This window comes from Schistocerca nitens, chromosome 2 (assembly GCF_023898315.1).
Source record: "Schistocerca nitens isolate TAMUIC-IGC-003100 chromosome 2, iqSchNite1.1, whole genome shotgun sequence".
In the NCBI taxonomy this organism is placed as follows: Eukaryota; Metazoa; Arthropoda; class Insecta; order Orthoptera; family Acrididae; genus Schistocerca; species Schistocerca nitens.
The window spans coordinates 766,781,568-766,800,788 of record NC_064615.1 but is presented as its reverse complement, the minus strand read 5'-3'; the positions used below and the strand labels follow the sequence as shown (position 1 = coordinate 766,800,788).

General features: G+C 38.2%; 1 protein-coding gene across 1 annotated transcript in view; it reads right to left on the bottom strand.

Annotated features, from left to right (window-relative positions):
- LOC126237003 (regulating synaptic membrane exocytosis protein 2) overlaps positions 1–19,221 on the bottom strand; it is a 1,236,422-nt gene that overhangs the window by 441,284 nt on the left and 775,917 nt on the right. Inside the window, exons 19-20 of the mRNA XM_049946727.1 lie at positions 16,607–16,752; positions 2,046–2,228 (exon numbers count right to left, since the gene is read on the bottom strand). Of these exons, the coding sequence (XP_049802684.1) occupies positions 2,046–2,228; positions 16,607–16,752 (329 nt within the window). The remainder of the gene's footprint in view (positions 1–2,045; positions 2,229–16,606; positions 16,753–19,221) is intronic.

Genomic DNA, 19,221 nt, shown 5'->3' with positions numbered 1-19,221 from the left:
GATATGAATGACAAAAATGTATATTAATAACTATTAGGAAAAGCTGATAAAGTGGACCAGAGTAAAAATGTGTAATGTACATTTATTACACTGATAGTTTTAAAAAAAATGTAGGAAATTAAATTCTGGGAGGGAAAAAACCATAAAAATACATTAGCAAATGGACTGTAGCATTCTGAGAACACTGTGCAGAAGGATAAAAGTAATGTCAGAAAATTTTTATTCCAATAATCCGCCTGCAGTCACAAATAATTAATGTGACTGTCTCACAAAATTTCTGTAGAAAGCACAAAGAAAGACAGTGATATATTTCATTAACAGTTGTAGAGAGTACAGAAATGCTGGTAATATGGTGAAATATTTTAAACAAAGGCCAAAGAAACAAGTTCAAAAGAAAAACATTGAGCATTTTCACCATACGCAGCCTAGGCAGTTCGTAACAAAAGAAATTGAGATGGCAATGATGAAAGAAGAAGCAACTACAGTTAAAATTTGCATAGTTATAAGACAGACACACACACGCACACAGCGCATGCTCTCTCTCTCTCTCTCTCTCTCTCTCTCTCTCTCTCTCTCACACACACACACACACACACACACACACACACAGTTTATGAACAGAACTAAAGAAATTTTGTGATAAGTTATCATCATCACCAGTCCACTGAAAATTTGCAAAAACAAATTAGATTTCAATGAAAGAGAATGACATTTTGTCCTGTTGTTATACATACATGACTTTGGAAAACAGTGATCTGCATAAATTAATGTAGTTGGACAGAAGGTCTTATCCAGCACAAATGGTGAACACCAAGTTTGGTGTACTAAACAGACATATATCGCAAAATTCCCATAACTGGAATAATTTCTGAAAGTAGCCAGTTTCTAATATTAATGACAGAGTGTGACTGACTTTTTTCTTCTTTATAGATGCATAAAAATGTGCTATTTGTGCTTGTGACACACTTAAAGTCTGTCTGTTACTTGCTATTATTTCTCTAACTAATCATTCATCATCCCACAGATACTGAATTTTCTTACTTTTCACTGATTGATTCACTTACTGACGATGTTATATAGATCCCATAATGACAGAGAGGCTTTAAACGCGTGCAGTAACTCCAGGTATAAATTAACAGAGAGCAGTAGATGCCACTGTACTAGCAGTACCTCAACTGCTATTATTTCAGAAACAAACAGAAAGTTAAGAATGTCATTGTTTCTGCAGTTACAAACAATATTTTCAAGCTGAAAGTGTATATTAGACATCTCTTTAAGTATCAGTAACAGTTATACAAGTACAGAAATTATTTCCTTCATGAACAACTGTACAAACTTAGAAATTGCTTTGTGGAAACTTGATACTATGGACACAGATCAGAACTCACATTTGTGGAGAGACAACACAAATAACAAAATTGTTATGTGTTAGAAAACTATGTGAAAATGATTTAGTGAGATATATAAAACAAATCATGATGTAGACTGTAAATTATTAAGCTGTAAAGGAGACCACTCACTGAATAGTAGGAGCATTGAGTCATTAACAGCCACACAAAGTTTTCATTCTTTTTTGTACGCCTTTCAAAGAATCAACCCATTTGGTGAGTCCTTTACTCCTAAATTATTCACCGTCTGCCAGATCCTTCCAGGCCATATTCAAAATGCAGAATGATTTATGTCAAATAGTAGCAAATGGTATAGTTATCTTTTAGTAAGAAATGACATCCAGTGAATATTAACATTTTCACACATTCCAGATTTATTCATTTCCATACACACCAATAGTGTGTCTTAAAGCTACAGCTCTTAATTAAATTTAATTTTTAATTATTTGCTGACAGAAGACCCCCCTCAAATGTCAAATGAGGTGACAATTTAATATGATTAAAAGACTGATAGATAGATAGATAGATAGATAGAGAGGATGGAGAATGGAGTGAGGGGAGGTTGTTGGAGAAAGGGGAGGACGAGGAGGAGGCGGAAGAGGAAAAAGAGCAAAGGGTTAAGATGTTTTATAAATAACAAGATAAGTAGAAAGGTACCTGTTGCTGAAAGCTGAGATGTTGAGCTGCTCTTCTTGTTCAGTCCTGAAAACTGGCTCCCAGAACTGCTGCCTTTGCTTCCTCCACTACTGCTGCCCCGGTCACCAGTTGATGCAGGTTTTCGGCGTGAATTATCTAAACCATGCAGCTGTCCGACAGCTGTGTCACTCAGACTACCATCTGCTGGCATTAAAGAGATATTAAAATAGACCAAATAATTTTTCACATTATACAGTGACAACACAGTAGGTTACCATATCAATAATTTTTTTAATGGAAGGGAATATGTAAGTAGATCTTTGATAGGTCTTACACCTCAATATACACACAGAAGTATAAGCACATCATTTGACTTTTGCTGTTCTTCAAACAATGCCAGTAATAACAGACCAATTTCTAGAAACCTCAAAAGCATCTCACTATTTCTGTCAGTAGTTCAATTACATTTCAATTATTCTCTGTTAATCAAATTTCCTTTTTGTCTCACTTTCTACCTTAATATATATTGTTTTAACAAATATGTTAAATCTCCACTTTCTGCCACTAGATGCTTTCTCAAAGCTCCTGTTTTAGGCCAAAAAAAATCGTTTCACCCATGTCCATTACACTTCACCCACAGAAAAGACATAGTTGTGAAAAATATGTATGATCTGCTTCAGGAAAGGCATATAGTAGAATTCTTCTCAAACAAATGCATTGGAAAATCATTCCTTTACTCAAATCTACATTTCAATATCTAGTTGAAAATGAAATATATTAGCCTCTCCCCTTATCAAGGACTTGTCTGAAAGCAAATTATTTCAAAGAGCCTACTTTTAAATGTGCCTATCTGCCACTCAATGCCTCCTTGATGTTGTGAGCAGCAATCTATTCAGTGCATATTGTTATTCCATTCTGAACTTTCCATTGTTTGATATTATCTTTGGCAACTTCTGTGGAAGTATAATTTGAATTTTATGTTTTCAATGGCTTAAAAGTTAAAAGTGTGCTTCCTCGTGTCTGCTGAGTTGTTGTTTTAATTTTATCCACAATATTTTTATGACCAACCAAGTTGTCTTCTTCAGGTGAGGTAAGTTTTGCTGTTTGGATGCCCATCAAATGTGAACTATTGTCAGTTTCACACCACTATTTCTAGATGAGTTTGATTTCCTATGCCCACTATGCCCTCTGATGCTTTTTTGTTTTTCAGAGCTTTCATGACATATCAGTGTGAGCTTAGAAAAACAAAAAGCATCAAAGGAAGATCAGGTGCCAGGAATTGAATCTGACTATAAACAGCAGTGTGAGACAGGCGATTAATCACCATCTGGTTGGAGTCTGGCAGCAAGTATGCACAACAGTACCTGAAGAAGGTAACTGGGTTTATTCTCAAAATATTGTGCATAAAATGGAAACACCAACTTGTCAGGACAGCCAGGAGCACACTATTGAAGAATCTTGTGGAGAAAATCTGAGGTATCATGGTTTAAAATTTCTTTTTTATTAATTTTAAATTCATATAAAGCTTTCTGAAGGTGGTGGGAGTAAAATACATGGAGCAAAAGGCTATTTACAATTTGTGCAGAAACCAGATGGCGGTTATGAGTCGAGCGGCACGAAAGGGAAGAAGTGGTTGGGAAGGGAGTGAGACAGGGTTGTAGCCTATCCCCGATGTTATTAAATCTGTATATTGAGCAAGCAGTAAAGGAAACAAAAGAAAAATTTGGAGTTGGAATTAAAATCCATGGAGAAGAAATAAAAACTTTTAGGTTGGCTGATGACATTGTAATTATGTCAGAGATAGCAAAGGACCTGCAAGAGCAGCTGAACAGAATGGACAGTGTCTTGAAAGGAGCATATAAGATGAACATCAACAAAAGCAAAATGAGAATAATGGAATGTAGTCGAATTAAATTGGGTGATGCTGCGGGAATTAGATTAGGAAATGAGACGCTTAAAGTAGTAAATGTGTTTTGCTATTTGGGGAGTAAAATAACTTATCATAGTCAAAGTAGAGAGGATATAAAATGGCAAGGAAAGCATTTCTGAAAAAGAGAAATTTGTTAACATCGAGTATAGATTTAAGAGTCAGGAAGTCATTTCTGAAAGTATTTGTATGGAGTGTAGCCATGTATGGAAGTGAAACATGGACAATAAATAGTTTAGACAAGAAGAGAATAGCAGCTTTTGAAATGTGGTGCTACAGAAGAATGCCGAAGATTAGATGGGTTGATCACATAACTAATGAGAAGGTATTGAATAGAATTGGAGAGAAGAGAAATTTGTGGTACAACTTGACTAAAAGAAGGGATCGGTTGGTAGGGCATATTCTGAGGCATCAACGGATCACCAATTTAGTATTGGAGGGCAGCGTGGAGGGTAAAAATCATAGAGAGAGACCAAGAACTGAATACACTAAACAGATTCAGAAGGATGTAGGTTGCAGTAGGTACTGGGAGATGAAGAACATTGCACAGGATAGAGTAGCTTGGTGAGCTGCATCAAACCAGTCACTGGACTGAAGACCACAACAACAACAACAACAACAACAAAGCTTTGTATCTGTTATATAAAAATGCATGAAAAAGCTACACAATAATTATTCAAACAATGAAATAAAAAAGTCAAAAGTCTGGATATATAGGTTTCTTTTGTGGCAGATAATGATAACTTAGCTGAGAGTAAAAAATATAAATTCAGACAAACAAGCCAAAAAGAACAAAGAAACATCAGGGGTTTTAATATACCTTCTCTGTAGAGGCCACTAGAGATGAAACACCAGCTTGGATTCAGCAAATATAGGAAAGGTAAAGGGTTGTGTCTTTTTTAAGGAAAAATCCAAGTTTTAAGGGAACCTCAGAAAAACATGGATGGCCTGATGAGGATTTTAATCACTATCCTCCTGAATGCAAGAGCAGTGTTTTCACCACAGGCCCTCTTCATATGGCAGAGGAACCAGAGAGGGTGGAGATGAGTTAGTCAGAAACAAAAATCATATGGAACAAGAAAAATACATGAACTGGGACAAAAGCAACACTGAGATATGAGACCTTGAATTTAAATTGATAAAAGGTCACTTATTGTCTCAGTAACTTTTGTGTTGCATTCTGTAGTTTGTAAATGTTTGCATGGTGAATGATGGAAAGTGTACACAATGAATGATGAATCAGATGATTACACAAGATTTTGTCACCAATGTTCAATAAATATGAACATGGTGTGGTGTGTATCAAATTATATGGCAGCATATTGGAAGGTGTAATCCAGAATGTTGTCATATATAACAGAACCCTCCATAAAATTTAAACTGTATTCTTGGGCTCATGAATAGCCACAACCTGAGAAGTCAGTACATTTTGAAAATATCTCACAATGTTTCCGCAACGAGCACTGAGTTACATCACAGATCAGTCCATCAACATGGTCTGTTTTCCTCCAGTCACATTTGTTGGCTCAATTCACAACCAGACTGCAGCATTTCAACTTAACTTATACCTTGGGCTATGCTACAGATCATTCCATTGTCGTAGTTAGTTTTGCTTCTGTCACATCCATTGGCTTTGCCAACTCACAACCAAATTATAAGCTCATACATTGCTTGATGGGAACTTGCTAGTATGAACACAAAATGGAACTCATGTTTGTGGAGAGACAATACCCAAAGAAACCCTATCATATTCTGAGAATCATAGAATACATGAAATACAGACACAAACTCGTAACTAATGTACTATAATTCATAATAGCCAGATAAATAATCATCACTTTCAAGCTATCCAAGTCAAGAACGAAAGTGATCAATTTGTATGTTCCACAGAAGTTAGTAATTAGACTTAGCAATTCGCATTGGATACTGGATACTATCATCTGATTGGCCATGCCATTGGAAAGAAAATGTGAATAGCAGCACACAGTGGAAGATCTGCTGACACCATAAGTGCACCTCAACCTACTCAGTAATATAGTCACACAGTTTGAAAACAAAAGTAAATGGGTTAAATCCAAAAGGAAGTACAAGAGCCTATGTTTATCTGTTTGTTCCTGAAAAATATATTACCTAATCCATTGTAATTATGTGATGAGAAACTGTCTCTTTTACAAGAAACTTCATGGTATGTAACTTTGCATTCCCTGTATGTCATAACATTCCTTCAGGTCACATCACCATGTTATATCTATGCATTCAACAAGAATGGACATCTTATTTTCATCCTGACACAGTTCAACTGTTGGGAGGTCCCTGTGGACTATGTGAAGGGAAGCAAGTGGAAAAGGGTAGGAAGGGGCCAGTTAATCATTGTTTCATCATTATATAAAATGTAAAGCAACTAATGGTACCCCTTACATAAATGGCAGCAATGAATGGGAAAGAACATCTTGTGTGTGGTGTGTGTACCCCAGGATGCATTATACATTTTGAAAATGCTATTCCAACAGACTTTAAAGGAACAAGGTGCTACCAGTTGCAGATTAAGGCACACGCTGAAATGAAAGTTGCCTCTCAAAGTTATCTGGGTCTACTTGAGTTTTTCCCACAACTGGCAGAGAGGATTGAGAAGACCGGCCTTGCTCATTGGATTCCAATGAAGTTCACAAGCTGCAACATTGTCCCCAGAACTGATCATAGTCCTCTGGCTCTGATCCAAGTAAAAGGCTTAAGCCAGAGACTTCATATCTTCTTTGACACTCTATGTTGTGACTTTCCGGTTTGTATCATAGGACTGATAATGGTGGGATCCCCCTAAATGGGTCAGGGGAGTACTATAAATTAGAGGTTGATATGCAGGTGGCTGACTGTGTGTGGAGTGCACACAAGAGCTTGTAGATTTAGGCAATTCTCTATTCACTTCAAATGTTGATAATTATAGTGTAAGACCCAAAGTCTCAAAGAGTCCAGGGTACTTTGCACCACACACTATACAGTGGATTGCAGAGTATGTATGTATATGTAGATGAAAGAAATGGCCCAACAGATAAAAAGATAAAAGTCCTAGTGACCTGTTATATCTTAACGACATTTTAATAGAATTTCTGTGCAGATACAGTAGTGCCTTGATTTTCAGTTTTGTATTCAATCATTAATTTGTTAGTCACGCATGTTAAAATATGACTGTACAGAATTACTGCTTTGTGTTCTGTGTTTCATGTGTTTTAATAAAGCACCTATTTACAGAATTACAGTTAATGTGCCTGCTAACCCCATTAACCAACAAACATATTATCAATTGCTGAAGCACTCACAACAAAATATCAGAGTTTGCAGCAGTTCAAAATAGCAGTGCAACTAGTATAAAACTGTTTGCCATGAACTAGTTAAAGAAAGTTGGTTAAAACACAAAACTAACAGCAGTCTGATATTTTAGAAAAATCTAGGCGTACACCTAAAGGATAGAAACTCATATCCACCAAGATAGCAATAGAAATTGCACTGAGATTGTTTGCTCAGGAATCAGTATCAAGGGTGGACCTAAACTTGTAATCGCAGCACTCTATCAACCAACAGACTCACCCTGAGATAGTAAGTAACTTTTTGTATGGACTTTAAACCACAGTATAGTGGGAATAGAAGTGTGCCAGATGGCTAGACAGAAAACACTTTTCTGTCATCAGTCAATTTTGCTATGAACATGTAGACATTATAATAATGACTCTACCAGAGTACTGTAACTAAACCAAGACTGATAGATGAAAAATTGTTGTGATCTGAAGGTACAGGCAGATTTCATGACAAATAACACTTGGTGCATTATAGGTCACAATTCAAATACCCCCAGCATTAGAGAATGTTATATCATGAACAATAAAACTGTAATAAATGACTGGAAGAAGCACAAATCACACCTATCTACAAAAGGAGTAGCAGAAGTGATCCATCACACCACCACTCAACCCCTTTGACATCCATCTGTTGTAGAAACATAGATCATATTCTGAGCTCAGATATAATGAGGTATATCATGTGAAAAGACCAGCGTGGGTTCTTATGGCATTGAGCGAGTGAAACCCAACTTGCACTTTTCTCACATGATGCCCTAATAGTAATGGAGCATGGATCAAGGCTACCTGATGGATGTAGTATTTCTTGGCTTTTGAAAAGTAAGAAGAGGTGGGAATTTAAGGAGATGGGACCTGGATAAACTGACTAAACAAGAGGTTGTACAGAGTTTCAGGGAGAGCATAAGGGAGCAATTGACAGGAATGGGGGAAAGAAATACAGTAGGAGAAGAATGGGTAGCTCTGAGGGATGAAGTAGTGAAGGCAGCAGAGGATCAAATAGGTAAAAAGATGAGGACTAGTAGAAATTCTTGGGTAACAGAAGAAATATTGAATTTAATTGATGAAAGGAGAAAATATAAAAATGCAGTAAATGAAGCAGGCAAAAAGGAATACAAACGTCTCAAAAATGAGATCGCCAGGAAGTGCAAAATGGCTAAGCAAGCATGGCTATAGGACAAATGTAAGGATGTAGAGGCTTATCTCACTAGGGGTAAGATAGATACTGCCTACAGGAAAATTAAACAGACCTTTGGAGAAAAGAGAGCCACTTGTATGAATAGCAAAAGCTCAGATGGAAACCCAGTTCTAAGCAAAGAAGGGAAAGCAGAAAGGTGGAAGGAGTATATAGAGGGTCTATACAAGGGCAGTGTACTTGAGGACAATATTATGGAAATGGAAGAGGATGTAGATGAAGATGAAATGGGAGATACTATATTGCATGAAGAGTTTGACATTGCACTGAAAGACCTGAGTCAAAACAAGGCCCCGGGAGTAGACAACATTCCATTGGAACTACTGACAGCCTTGGGAGATCCAGTCCTGACACAACTCTACCATCTGGTGAGCAAGATGTATGAGACAGGCGAAATACCCTCAGACTTCAAGAAGAATATAATAATTCCAATCCCAAAGAAAGCAGGTGTTGACAGATGTGAAAATTACCGAACTATCAGTTTAATAAGTCACAGCTGCAAAATATTAACGCGAATGAATGGAAAAACTGGTAGAAGCCGACCTTGAGGAAGATCAGTTTGGATTCTGTAGAAATGTTGGAACACGTGAGGCAATACTGACCCTACGACTTATCTTAGAAAATAGATTTTAAGTAAAGGCAAACCTACGTTTCTAGCATTTGTAGACTTAGAGAAAGCTTTTGACAATGTGGACTGGAATACTCTCTTTCAAATTCTAAAGGTGGCAGGGGTAAAATACAGGGATCGAAGGCTATTTTCAATTTGTACAGAAACCAGATGGCAGTTATAAGAGTCAAGGGGCACGAAAGGGAAGCAGTGGTTGGGGAGGGAGTGAGACAGGGTTGTAGCCTCTCCCCGATGTTATACAATTTGTATATTGAGCAAGCAATAAAGGAAACAAAAGAAAAATTTGGAGAAGGTATTAAAATCCACGGAGAAGAAATAAAAACTTTGAGATTCGCCGATGACATTGTAATTCTGTCAGAGACAGCAAAGGATTGGAAGAGCAGTTGAACGGAATGGACAGTGTCTTGAAAGGAGGATATAAGATGAACATCGACAAAAGAAAAACAAGGATCATGGAATGTAGTCGAATTAAGTCGGTTGATGCTGAGGGAATTAGATTAGGAAATGATACACTTAAAGCAGTAAAGGAGTTTTGCTATTTGGGGAGCAAAATAAATGATGATGGTTGAAGTAGAGAGGATATAAAATGTAGACTGGCAATGGCAAGGAAAGCGTTTCTGTAGAAGAGAAATTTGTTAACATCGAGTATAGATTTAAGTGTCAGGAAGTCGTTTATGAAAGTATTTGTATGGAGTGTAGCCATGTATGGAAGTGAAACATGGATGATAAATAGTTTGGACAAGAAGAGAATAGAAACTTTCGAAATGTGGTGCTACAGAAGAATGTTGAAGATTAGGTAGTAGATCACGTAACTAATGAGGAAGTATTGAATAGGATTGGGGAGAAGAGAAGTTTGTGGCACATCTTGACTAGAAGAAGGGATCGGTTGGTAGGACATGTTCTGAGGCATCAAGGGATCACAAATTTAGCATCGCATGGCAGCATGGAGGGTAAGAATCGTAGAGGGAGACCAAGAGATGAATGCACTAAGCAGATTCAGAAGGATGTAGGTTGCAGTAGGTACTGGGAGACGAAGGAGCTTGCACAGGAGAGAGTCATCAAACCAGTCTCAGGACTGAAGACCACAACAACAACAACATTGGCTCCATACCACATTAATGATTAATAACATAAATTGATTATTTAGGTATTAAACAAAATCTGTGACAGAACTGAGGATTTCTTTGTAGGGAGGATACAGAATGTTGAATGAACAGCCATCAACAGAAGTAGATGAAACTTCAGGGTGTACCTGGCAAATATGTTGGAACCCTTGTGGTTCATGTTATATATTAATGGTCTGCCAGACAATATTAATACTCACCTCAGAATTTTTGCAGATGGTGCATTCACATGTAATGAAGTATTATACAAAAAAAAAAAAATAAAAATAAAAATAAAAAACCTGTACAAATATCCAGTTGATCTTGATAAGACTTCAAAGTGGTGGCACAACTCTCACTCTCACTCTCTCTCTCTCTCTCTCTCTCTATCTCTCTCTCTCTCTCTTTATCTCTATAAATCACTCCCTCTCTCAAACACACATACATGCCCACCCATCCTCTCCACATACACACACACACACACACACACACACACACACACACACACACACACACTAAAGCTAGGGAGAAAAAAAGTATGTGGCAGGAAGAGATAGAGAGCAAGAAAGTTTCCATGTTGGTTTTCTGCAAGTTGTGGTAGAAAATATAAACTTCAGTTAAGCTGAGTATAAGTAACAGATCATATTTCCTGGTATTAAATATTACAGTAATACTGATAAAAGCATATAATGTATCAACATAATTTTGTTTCAGCAATTCTTGAAGTATAATTCTCTTGAGCAAAAAATAATACAGCAAAGAATTCTCTTTCCCACATCTTTCATTTATTTACTTCTTTTATATACTCTATGCTTAAATTATACTTTCATGGCAGAAATTAGAAAAACCTACTTCAAATAGTAATAAAAAAAGACTTTTGTAAGAATCTTTTATATTGTTAACCAGTCCTCATGAAACACAGCAATAAAGTTTAATCAGATACAGGGCCTTTATTTATTTCCAGATTTTTATAACTTTTTTCTAGCAATCAAATTACTATAAAAACGAATTTAATCTATTTTTGACAATATAATGGAATTGGATAGATGAAAAATCTACTCACTAAACTGCAACAGGAGAACATGCATATAAAAAAGGTTTAAGTAATGCAAGCTTTTGGAGCCAGTGGCTCATTCTTTTGATAGAAGGGGAAGGAAGAAGGCTGAAGAGAAAAGAACTGGAGAGGTTTAGGAAAGTGGGAAGAGTTTGGAAAAGTCACCCAAAACCCCAGGTCACGGGAGACCTACCAGATGGAATGAGAAGGAAAGACAGATGTTGAGAACTGCACTGGACAAGATTTCAAAACCTAAGAACTTTAAGGTGCAATACAAGGTAATATGCAAGACATAGATTACTGCTAAAAATTCATGCATGAGTTCATAAGAGTGAAAAGCCAAGTGCATTGTATATAATAGTGGTGGGAGGGGAATGGTGAAATATGGACAGGTTAGAAAATGAAAGATGTAGGAAACTAAAATGGAATGAAGAAAGAAGTAGTTGCTATGAAGAAATGCTGGGATGGAAGAAATTAACGTAGATTAAGGCCAAGTGGGTGGTGAGAAACTAGGACTTGTTGCACTGGTTGCCACCTGTGGAGCTCTGAGACAGTGATGCCTGGGGGAGGGGGGGGGGGGGGGGGGACCGATCCAGATAGTGCGTGTGGAGAAACAGGCACTGAAGTCATGACTGTCATGTTGCAGAGCTTGCTCTGCAACAGGATATTGTGTGTCGCTGGTATACACCCTCTCCCTATGTCCATTCATTCTTTCTGGCAACTTGGTGGTAGTGATGACAGTGTAATAGAACAAGCAGTGTTTGCATAACAGCTGGCACATGGTTCACAGGTGGCTCACCCTTTCATAGTATATGTTCCGCCAGTTACAGGGCTTATATAGGTGGTGGTAGAATGGTGCATAGGGCCAGTCTTGCAGTGGGGACAGTCACAGGGACAGGAGATGTGTGCAGAAGGAGCATAGGGTCTGACAAGGATACTGCAAAGATTGCAAGGGTGAGGAAAAGCTATTCTAGGTGTGGTGGGTAAAATCTCAGACAGAATGGATCTCGTTCCAGGGCATGATTTTAGGAACTCATGGCCTTCTCAAAGTAGCTAATTAATACATTCAAGACCAGGATGATACTAAGTCACCAATGATGTGCTCTGAACTTGTTTTTTTGAAGGAATCAGCAGTACCAGGATTGGATGTGATAGCCCAGGAAATCTGCTTTTTAACTAGGCTGGTGGGGTAATTACATCCAGCGAAGGCTGAGGTGGGAATGGTGGTGTATTGTTGTAAAGAGTCTGCACCTGAACAAATACATTTGCCTCAAATGCCAAGGCTGTATGGGAGGGAACGTTTGTCATGGAAAGGACAGTAACTGTCCAAATCTAAGTACTGTCATTTGTTAGTAGCTTTAATGTGGACAGAAGTGTGTAGCTGGCCTTCAGTGAGGATGAGATCACCACAAGGAAAGTGGCATGGGATTTGGCACAGGATCATGTGAAATTTAACTAGGAATGTAGCCAGGAATTTTAACAGGTCGGCCTCACCTGATTCATCAATGTATCTGAACCAAACCAGGATGTGAAGGGATATGAAAGCCCCTTCCAAGTGACCCATGAAAAGATTGGCATAGGAAGGAACTATACTGGTTCCCATGGCCGTTCCCCTGATCTGTTTGCATGTCTGCCCCTCAAAGATGAAGTAGTTGATGGTACGTATAAAGTTGACTAAGGTGACCAGGAAGGATGTCACATGTTTCAAATAAGGTGGGTGATAAAATTGGGGAAATATTCAGAAGCAGACAGACCATGTACATGGGGGATGTCAGTACAGAGGAAGGCGGCATCTGTGGTAACAAGCAAGGTGTATGGTGAGAGCAGGACAAGCATCGATTTCAAAATAATGCGGGAAATGGTTGGTGTCTTTAATATAGGAGGAAAGTTTTGTACTACATGTTGCAAGTGCTGATCAGCTAAAGCAGACATATGTTTGGTGGTTGCTTTGAAGCCAGCACCTATAGGATGGCCAGGATGACAGGGTTTGTGGATCTTAGGAAGAAGGTGAAAAGGGGATGGGGGTGGGGGGGAGTTGCATAGTTTGGACGAGGTAAGAAGTTCTATGAATTAAGGTGTTAGTCCTTGTGGGGCCTGAGGTTTTAAGGAGGGACTGCAGGTCAGCCTGAATCACAGGGAAAAGATCTTGAGGGCAAATGCTGTATGTAAAGCTGTCAGACAGGTGACATAGACTTCACTAACATACTCCTGCCAGTCAAATACCACAGTGGTAGATCATTTATCTGATGGCAGGATAATGATGGAGTCATCAGCTTTTAGGGAACATAGAGTACTGCAGAGGGCAGGTTAGGGTCATGTTGCAGGGACCTGAGGAAGGGTTGTGAAGCAATGCTGGATGTGAGGAGTTCTTGGAAGGCTTGTAAGGGATGGTTTTGAGGTAGGGGTGGTGGGTCAAGTTGGGATCATGTTATGAACTGTTTAAGGCAGTATTCTACATCAGGTTTGCTGTTGGAAAGGTTTTCAGATTGGCTTGCAATGTAATATTTTCAGTTGACATTACATGTGGAGGAAAGTAGGTCCTTCATCAAAGCAGCATGATTAAATGCAGGTTTAGGAGTGAAGGTGAGACCCTTGGATAATACAGACCATTCAGGAGGGGAGAGTGCTTTAGACATGAAGTTGAGAACACTGTACTGTTGTGACTGATTCTTTTGATTATGATTTATTATTGGTCTGGGAGGCAGTGGTGAAGGCTCTGAGATGTAGGGGATGTTGGTCAAGCTCAGTTTGTAGAAGAAGAGTGATGGTTGATGGTGTGGCTGTTTAGGGAGGTGCAGAGGGACAGGAAGTGAAACACACTGTTGAGGTAGTTTAGGAGAAGATGGGGTAGCTTTCTGTGGTGAAATCTGGCATGTTGTTGCAGTTTGAAGTTGGCTTGACAGTTAATGCCATCCAAGAAAACACGAGGGGCAGACAAACTGCAGGATTTTGTAGAAGGAGAGAACTTTGGTGGTGTGGAAATTGGCAGATGAGACATATAGTTCAAAGACATGTTGGGTAAGTGCAAGAGACTGCGGTATTTCAAATTGTAAAAGAGCCTGATGCAGAGCAAGATTATATCCAGAAGCAGGGACTGTCAATGTTAGGCCTTTGTGAGTTACTCCAGGGAACAAGCAGGTTTCAAGAAACAGAATGCGGGACCTTAGTTTTGATAGTGTAAAAGCAAGTTTTCAATAAGTATGGATGTAATCAGTGATGGGATTTATCATGGTAAGAGAGGACAGTTTGGAGTGTTAGAAACAGTGGGAGTGGCACAAAAGTGAAGCAAGGGTTGGAAAAAGATAGAAAAACAGAAAAAAAGCAAGAAACAAATTAGGAAAAGTCAGAAAAATTCGCACAAAAATAGTGAGAACAATCAATGTTTAACAAAAGGTACTGAGTGGGCGAGAATTTTTATCCAGAAAAGTGGTCTATATGACACCAAAAAATGATTGTAAAAGAAAAAATCGATAGGAAAAGTGATGAAAAAGAGGCTAAACTTTAAAAACTGGGCAAACAGAAAGAGAAAGTCATAGGAGAAAACGTAAACTACATTGCTTGGCAAGTAAAGTAATGTAGGAGATGGCAGTAAAAGTTGATTAAAGTGGTTTGGCAGAAAACAAATGCAAAAAATGTGAAAGAATTACGTTTAAGCAAGGTGAGTGGAGGGTGGGAAAGAAAATAGCTGTCAAATTTCCAAATAAATCAGTGAAAGACAATTAAGAGAAAGATCTGCAGGGCAGTGAACCATAAGAAATTGTTATAACTAAATTCTTAAATAACATAGGAAATGTTACATGTAAAATTGTAATCACCAATAACACTGTAGGCCAGCTACACACTTCTGTCTGCATTAAACCTACTAACAAACAATAGTACTTAGATTTTGACAGTTGCCATCCTTTCCAAATCAAACACTGCCTTCCATACAGCCTTGGCATTCAAGGCAAACGAATTTGTTCAGATGCAGACTCTTTACAGCAATACACCACCATTCTCACCTTAACCTACACTGGATGTAATTACCTTACAAGCCTAGTCAAAGCAGATTTCCTGGACCATCACATCCAATCCTGGTACTGCTGATACTTCCAGAAAAACAAATTCAAAGCACACCACTTGTCACTCAGTATTATACTGGTCTTCAATGTATTAATCAATTAATCAGCTACTTCGACAAGACCGTGACTTCCTAAAATCATACATTTTGTCTGAGATTTTGCCCACCACATCTAGAATAGCTTTTCGTCACCCTACCAATCTTCGCAGTATCCTGGTAAAATCTTATGTTCCTTCTGCACCTGTCTCCCTACCCTATGGCTCCTACCCCTGTGATCATCACTGGTGCATGACATGCCCTATGCACCCTCCTGCCACTACCTCTATCAGCCCTGTAAGTAGCGGAATATATACTATCAGAGGGAGAGCCACCTGTGAAACAATATGTCATATACCAGTTGGTATGTCACACTGTTCAGACTTTGACGTTGGCGTGACTGCTACCAAGTTGTCAGTTAGGATGAATGAGCAGAGGGTGTATACCAGCAACACACAATATCCTGTCGCAGTTCATGCTCTACAACATGACAGTCATGACCTCAGTGCCTGTTTCACCACACCTACCATCTCAAAACTCCACAGGTGGGAACTAGCACTGCAACATGTCCTTGTATCTTACCACCCACCTGGCCTTAATCTACATTAATTTCTTCCATCTCAGCATTTCTTCATAGCAACTACTTCTTTCTTCATTCCATTTTAGTTTCCTAAATCTTTCATTTTCTAACCAGTCTATTTTTCACCATTCCCCTCCCACCTCTGTTATATACAATGCACTTGGCTTATCACTCTTATGAACTCATGCACGATTTTGTAGCAGTAATCTATGTCTTGCATATAACCTTGCCTTGTACCTTAAAGTTCTTAGGTTTTGAAATACTGTCCAGTGCAGTTCCCAACATCAGTCTTTCCTTCCCATTCCATCAGGTAGGTCTCCCCTGACCTGGGGTTTTGGGTGACTTTTCCAAACTCTTCCCACTTTCCTAAAGTTCTCCAGTTTATTTCCCTTCACCCCTCTTCCTTCCCCTTCAACTGATCTCTCAGAAGAAGGAACCACTGGCTCCAAAAGCTTGCATAAGAAAAACTTTTTTATATGTGTATTCTCCTGCCATCACTTGGCAAATAGATTTATTATCTATCCAATATAACTACTATAAAACATAAGGTTAAAAGCAATAGAATTTCAGGATGTAATTTTAAAACAATGCTTTCTGTCACATGAAAATGCAGACTGACTCCAAATCACAAAATAAAAATTTATTAAGTTACCTGTTTTTTCATCAGGTGGAACCTCTGCATTGGATAAACTCCGAGTAAATGTTCCACGCTTTGTTCCTGACCCATTGCCACCTGGAGCACTACTGTGGTGGGCCATTACACGTTGTACACCTCCACTGCTTCCACCACCGTAGTCACTGCTCCATTGTAAATCCATGTTGTTGTGTTGTGGTGATGAGGAGGAAGACATAGGAAAGGGTGAACTGTTAGCAACACTAGCATCAAGAGTGTGACTATCACTATGTATTAAGCCTTTTCCAGAAGAGTCACAGCAGGTTTTACTGTGTTCTGTTATACTACTACTTTCACACTGACATGATGGTGTGTTGCAACATCCAACAACACAACTATGATCCTTACAACATTTATCAGTATTAACTGTTTCATCCACACCAAGGCCATCAGGTAGCTGTCTGAACTCAATCCGTGGGGCAAGGGAAGAGAAATTCTGCTGGCATATTTGACATAACACTTTTCCTTGTACTTCTGATTCATATTTAATATTTTCCACACTCATTTCCTTATCAACATCTTCGTTATCATCTGTCATAACTGTGGAGCATGAATATCCTGAGCAAGAGTTATCTGCAGCTTGTACTTCACTTTTACTCTTTTCTTTGTGGAGTTTGTGAATTTCATTATTCACGTGATAAACATATTCACCTAAGAATGTCACATTTTTACTAGGAGTTCTTTCATAACTTTTTATTTCCAAAGGATGCCATCTTGGCATGTCTTTCATAGATAATGTATAATCTGAGTATGACCTATCTTCTAGAAATATACTCCTATCTACATTTTTATCTGGCACAGCAATTGTGTACCTTCTTCCTTTCAAAATTGAACTTCTTTGGTTTCTAATACTTTCACGTTGTTGATTGCATGTTTCACAATGGCAGCATTTTAGTACTGAAGTTTCACTATCAAAAGACAATTGTGTATGTAATCTCCTTGTATTGCCACTGGAGCTTAGCTTCCTTGATGAAATAGGACAGTCTTGCTCAAATGATGCCTGAATTGGAGAGCTACACTCAGCTGTTGGAACAGAAATTGTCCTTCCAATCACTGCCACAGAATTGCGCCTGTCTAAAGTACATCTGGATTTTTCTTTCGGTGACTCTGATGATTTATCAAGAGGAAGCATAGTGGAATTTCTTCTATTGACAACAGCCACAGTATTCCGTCTGATCAGCTGGTTTCTGGAACAGTTTTGGTTTGAAGCAGCTTTGATTGTATTGCAATGTATACCTTGTTCTTCATTATTTCCTGTTAGAACATCACTACAAGGACAGTTATTTACATTACCTCCTGATTCTTCTGCTGTCATCTCATCATTAAACATCCTCCTAGTGTTTTGCCACTGTTTATTTCTGATGTTATTATTGCATGTATCTTTTACTTGGTAGGAACTTAAAACTTCTACTGAGTTACAAGCCTTCAGATTTTCACCAGATGTCCTGTTGCATCCTAATTTCTGCACTTCTGTGACATTGCACATAATTTTATCACATACATTTCTAGCTGAACTGAAGTTACCATTTCTCCATTTTTGCTCAGATGAGACAAAAGACTTTTTGTGTCTAATATCTGTATGGTTATTTTTAGCCTGAAATGCCACATTTTGTGTTCTGATATTGTTTGACTCCATTTGGGCATTTTTTAGTTTTTTCACATCATTATGGGCAGTTTGCTCAGGAATGTCACAACTTTGGCTATCAAAACTTTGATCAGAACAATGAATTTCTGTTTCAGCTCCACTATACTCACTGTCATATCCATAATAATGGGGATTTGATGACTGTTTAGAATTTGCAATGGACAAATGGTTACCTGCAGGACTACAACTTGCAGTACACTGTCTGGAAGGTGAGGGGTCACCGAGTGAAAAGCTGTGTACTAAAGAACCATGACGACAGTACTCTTGGCTGCTGCTAGAGGTGCAACTAGCTACGGTTAGGCTTCTCTTCAAAGGAGGACGATTTAAGGAGCTACATGAGTTCTTTCTCAGTCCAGGAGAATACACATTTCCAGAATGTATATGGTATGAGCTGCTGCAACAACTACATGCACCTGAGCCACCTGGTGTTAGATCTTGCAACACACTACCAACAAAGGAATCAGAATTGCCTACTTGGTTATGATATGCAGTACATTTACCAGAGGATAAAGAGCTATTAAGTTGTTGTCTGCAACAAAAAGGAATAGTCTGTAATTAAGATACACAACAGTGATTTGCCTAAAATTCTTATACATAGTTATGACAAATGGCATGTGAGTATTCTTTCATTCTTTATTACCTATTACAGAACCAAAAAATATCAAAAGGAAATAATACCATGCACCTCATAATGAGAAACCTGTACTACGTTTAAGTATTTAAATAATAATGCTTACACCAAAGACTAAAAATATATTTCAAAATTGTAAGAACGTGTGTGTCATTTATGAGACCAGTGACTCTGGACAAACTAAAACTATTTTCAGTGTAATGACAGGTAATTCTGAATAGCTTGCAATGTGTATTAAAAGTGGTTTTAAATTTGAAGAAATTAGTAATATATACATCCAACAACTACCTCACCAAAAGTTTTGGTCAATATCACTCA